The sequence below is a fragment of the Acanthisitta chloris genome, unplaced genomic scaffold, assembly GCF_000695815.1.
Source record: "Acanthisitta chloris isolate BGI_N310 unplaced genomic scaffold, ASM69581v1 scaffold10532, whole genome shotgun sequence".
NCBI lineage: Eukaryota > Metazoa > Chordata > Aves > Passeriformes > Acanthisittidae > Acanthisitta > Acanthisitta chloris.
Genome location: NW_008658798.1, coordinates 22907 through 26012, shown reverse-complemented (window position 1 = coordinate 26012; position 3106 = coordinate 22907). Strand labels below are relative to the sequence as shown.

General features: G+C 56.7%; 1 protein-coding gene across 1 annotated transcript in view; it reads left to right on the top strand.

Moving 5' to 3' along the window:
• Positions 1–1102, top strand: part of LOC103812214 (deoxyribodipyrimidine photo-lyase-like) — a gene marked incomplete at its 5' end in the record, with an annotated part of 2762 nt that extends 1660 nt beyond the window's left edge. Inside the window, 4 exons of the mRNA XM_009085223.1 lie at positions 7–153; positions 391–512; positions 601–760; positions 951–1102. Of these exons, the coding sequence (XP_009083471.1) occupies positions 7–153; positions 391–512; positions 601–760; positions 951–1102 (581 nt within the window). The remainder of the gene's footprint in view (positions 1–6; positions 154–390; positions 513–600; positions 761–950) is intronic.
• Positions 1103–3106: the final 2004 nt, after the last annotated feature.

Sequence of the window (3106 nt, the reverse complement as noted above, 5' to 3'; positions counted from 1 at the left end):
GCCAAGTTTCCACCCAACGAGCCATTCTGGAGGTGCAGAAGCATCGACACAAGTACAAGGAGTCGGTGGATGCATTCGTGGAGGAGGCCGTGGTGCGGCGGGAGCTGGCTGAAAACTTTTGCTACTACAACGAGAACTACGACAGTGTGCAGGGTAGCATCCTGGCTTGGGCTGGCAACACTGGAGGGTGGGTTGGTACCCAACTGGCCACCCCAATGTGGCAATCCTATTCCTGCTAGGAGAAGGGCTGTGGGGGCACTAATGGCCTATCATTTGGTACCTTCTGGGGATAGGACAGGAGCTGGTGGGTGCCCTCATTAGCCCAATCCCTTCTTCAGGGGCCCTGCAGGAGCAAGTTGCTCAGTGTTGCTCCTCATCTCTTGCTCACAGGTGCCTATGACTGGGCACAAACCACCCTGAGACTCCACGCCAAAGACAAGCGGCCTTATCTCTATGATCTGCAGGAGCTGGAGCAGGGGACCACACACGATCCGCTCTGGAACGCTGCCCAGGTAAGTGCCCCACATCTCCCCTGCAAAATGCTGCGCCTTGTCCTGAGGTACAGAGGTGAGCTGGCACAGACTGACCCTATCCCCCCAGATCCAAATGGTCCAGGAAGGCAAGATGCATGGCTTCCTGCGGATGTACTGGGCCAAGAAGATCCTGGAGTGGACTCGCTCCCCTGAGGAGGCTCTGCGTTTTGCCATCTACCTCAATGACCGCTACGAGCTGGACGGGAGGGACCCCAATGGATATGTAGGCAAGCTGCAGGATGGGGGCATGGGCTGTTTGCTAAGGCTGCCTGGTGGGGGGAGGGGGGTGCATGGGGGCTCTCTGCAGGCAACCCAGCCCATGCTTCAGCCCATCCTGCTTTGCACTCACATCCCACTTGCTCTCCATGTGCCTCCAAGCAAGTGAGATTGCTGACTCTCTGTCTTCCTGCCTGGCAGGTTGCCTCTGGTCCATCTGTGGCATACATGACCAGGGCTGGGCAGAGAGGGCCATCTTTGGAAAGATTCGCTACATGAACTATGCCGGCTGCAAGCGCAAGTTCGATGTGGACCAGTTCGAGCGTCGCTATGCCCCCGCAGCCTCCCAGTGACAGGCACAGTGTGCCTTGAGATGGCTTGTGCCCCTCTGTGCTGGGGTAGATATGCCTTTGCCAGAGTGACAGCTTGCAGGGATCACCCTGGGTGCTGTTGGAGGGCTCACTGTAACAGCAGCAAGCCCCAGGGTCTTGCAGGTCTCATCTCTGCCATCATCCCTGCTTGAGCTGCCATGCTGGGGCAGCTGCTGGAGCCTCATGCTGCCACAGGTTTGCTGGCAGCTGCAAGAGCCCATCCTCAGCATGCCTGTGCCTGCCAGAAACCTTTTCTGCAACCACTGTGTTCAGGAGTAGCCCACATCTCTGTTGCTGCTGCTAACCACAACTTAGCTTAGGCTGAGCAGGGTTTTTTGGGGAAAAGCCCCCAGAAAGTGGCTCCTCGTGGGCCAGTGCTGGGCTGGGCTGGCAGATGCATCCTTCAACGGTTGTTTTAGTTTGTATCTTCTTTGTCAATGGTGTTTATGAATGATGCATGATACTGCTAGGAAGGGAGAGCCAGAGTGCATGGGACAGGAATGCAAGCAGGGACAGGGCAGCCAAGGCCATGCTCCTGGGCCCCTCTGCCAGCAGCAAAGCCAGGCTCAGGAAGGGAACAGGCATTACAGAGAGAGCCTCTCATTTCAGTGGCTTGTACCTCCTGCTCTGAGTCCAGGGGGCAGTTTGCAGGGGTAGGCTACAAACCAGATTAATTAGTCAAGGGGTGGTGACAATAACCCACTTCCAGTGCCATCTGGGGATGCATCACCAGCTGCACAAGCTATCCCCCACATTGCCCTCTGCCATCAGCAGCACTCCCTGCCTGCCCCATGACCTCAAGGTGGGATGCACACCATTACCCCACCTGAAACAATATCACGACACAACTCTACCTATCATTAACTTAGTTTATTAGGGACGGCATTTTAATTGCTATGCTGTGCAATAACAATCCCGTGGGGAGGGCTCCAGTTGACAGCCAGGGCAGCCCCCTGCTCTCCCTCACAAAGAGCTCACTGCCTTGGCCAGTTCCAGTGTTAGTTGTAGCAGTCAGTGCTGGGCAGCAGTGTCAGTGCTGGGCACAATCTTGCCCTGGAGACCTCCGCCAGGTTTGCAAGTCCTGCTGCTTCCAGACAGTCCATTGCAGAGGGTGGAAACCATAAATAAGCCAGAATTCCTTCCCGCTTCTCTAAATGTACTCAGTGCTTCTAGAAAGGGATGCAGGCAGCCTCTCAGCTCCTGCTCCATTACAATAAAGTGCTTCAAACAAAAGAGGGTGGATGGAGGTGTGCTGCTACAGCAGCTCCAGGGAAGGGGGTGCCAGCTCCGGGCAGCAGCAGGAGGGTTTGGGCTGGGCACAGGAAGAGCAAGGCATACCAGCATCTGGCAGCCCCAGGGCTTGCAGAGATGGAGAGTGAGTAGAAGAGCATCTGCTCCACTGGGGAAAACAAGCAGAAGCAAGACAACAAGGCAGCAAAAACGCCAGGGGAGCAAGTGAGGAGCTGAACCCTGGTTCCAGGACTTTGTCAGGATGCTGCAAGCAGGGGAGAGATGCTTCTCTGCAGCCGCCCAGCCCCCAGCACCAAGGCTTGCAGCCACACTCCCTGCTCAAGCCCTACAGCCACCTCTCCTGGTCCCAGCTTCTTCCCCTCTCCCCAACCCTGCCACCCCTGCAGGGAGACCACATGAGAGGTCACATCCCAGCCTTGCGTCAGGGCATGTGCTGGAAGAGCCTCTCGACACCCCTGCCAGTGCATTGCTCCCCAGTCCCTCAACACTCTTCTTGCACGTACACAGGCCACACTGTCCTTCCAAACATGCCACATCCCACCCATGTAAGGTGGTGTTGGACACTCACCCATGCCACGGGCTGAAGCACCCATTGTGATGCAGAGCCACCTCCTCAACTGGCCACAAGCCTCAGGGCACAGAGCTCACCTATGCCATGTCCAACCCTGTGGAGCCATTGGTCACAGCAGCTCTGCATCACAAGGGATCAACCCTTTGCAGCACCCAGTGCCAAAC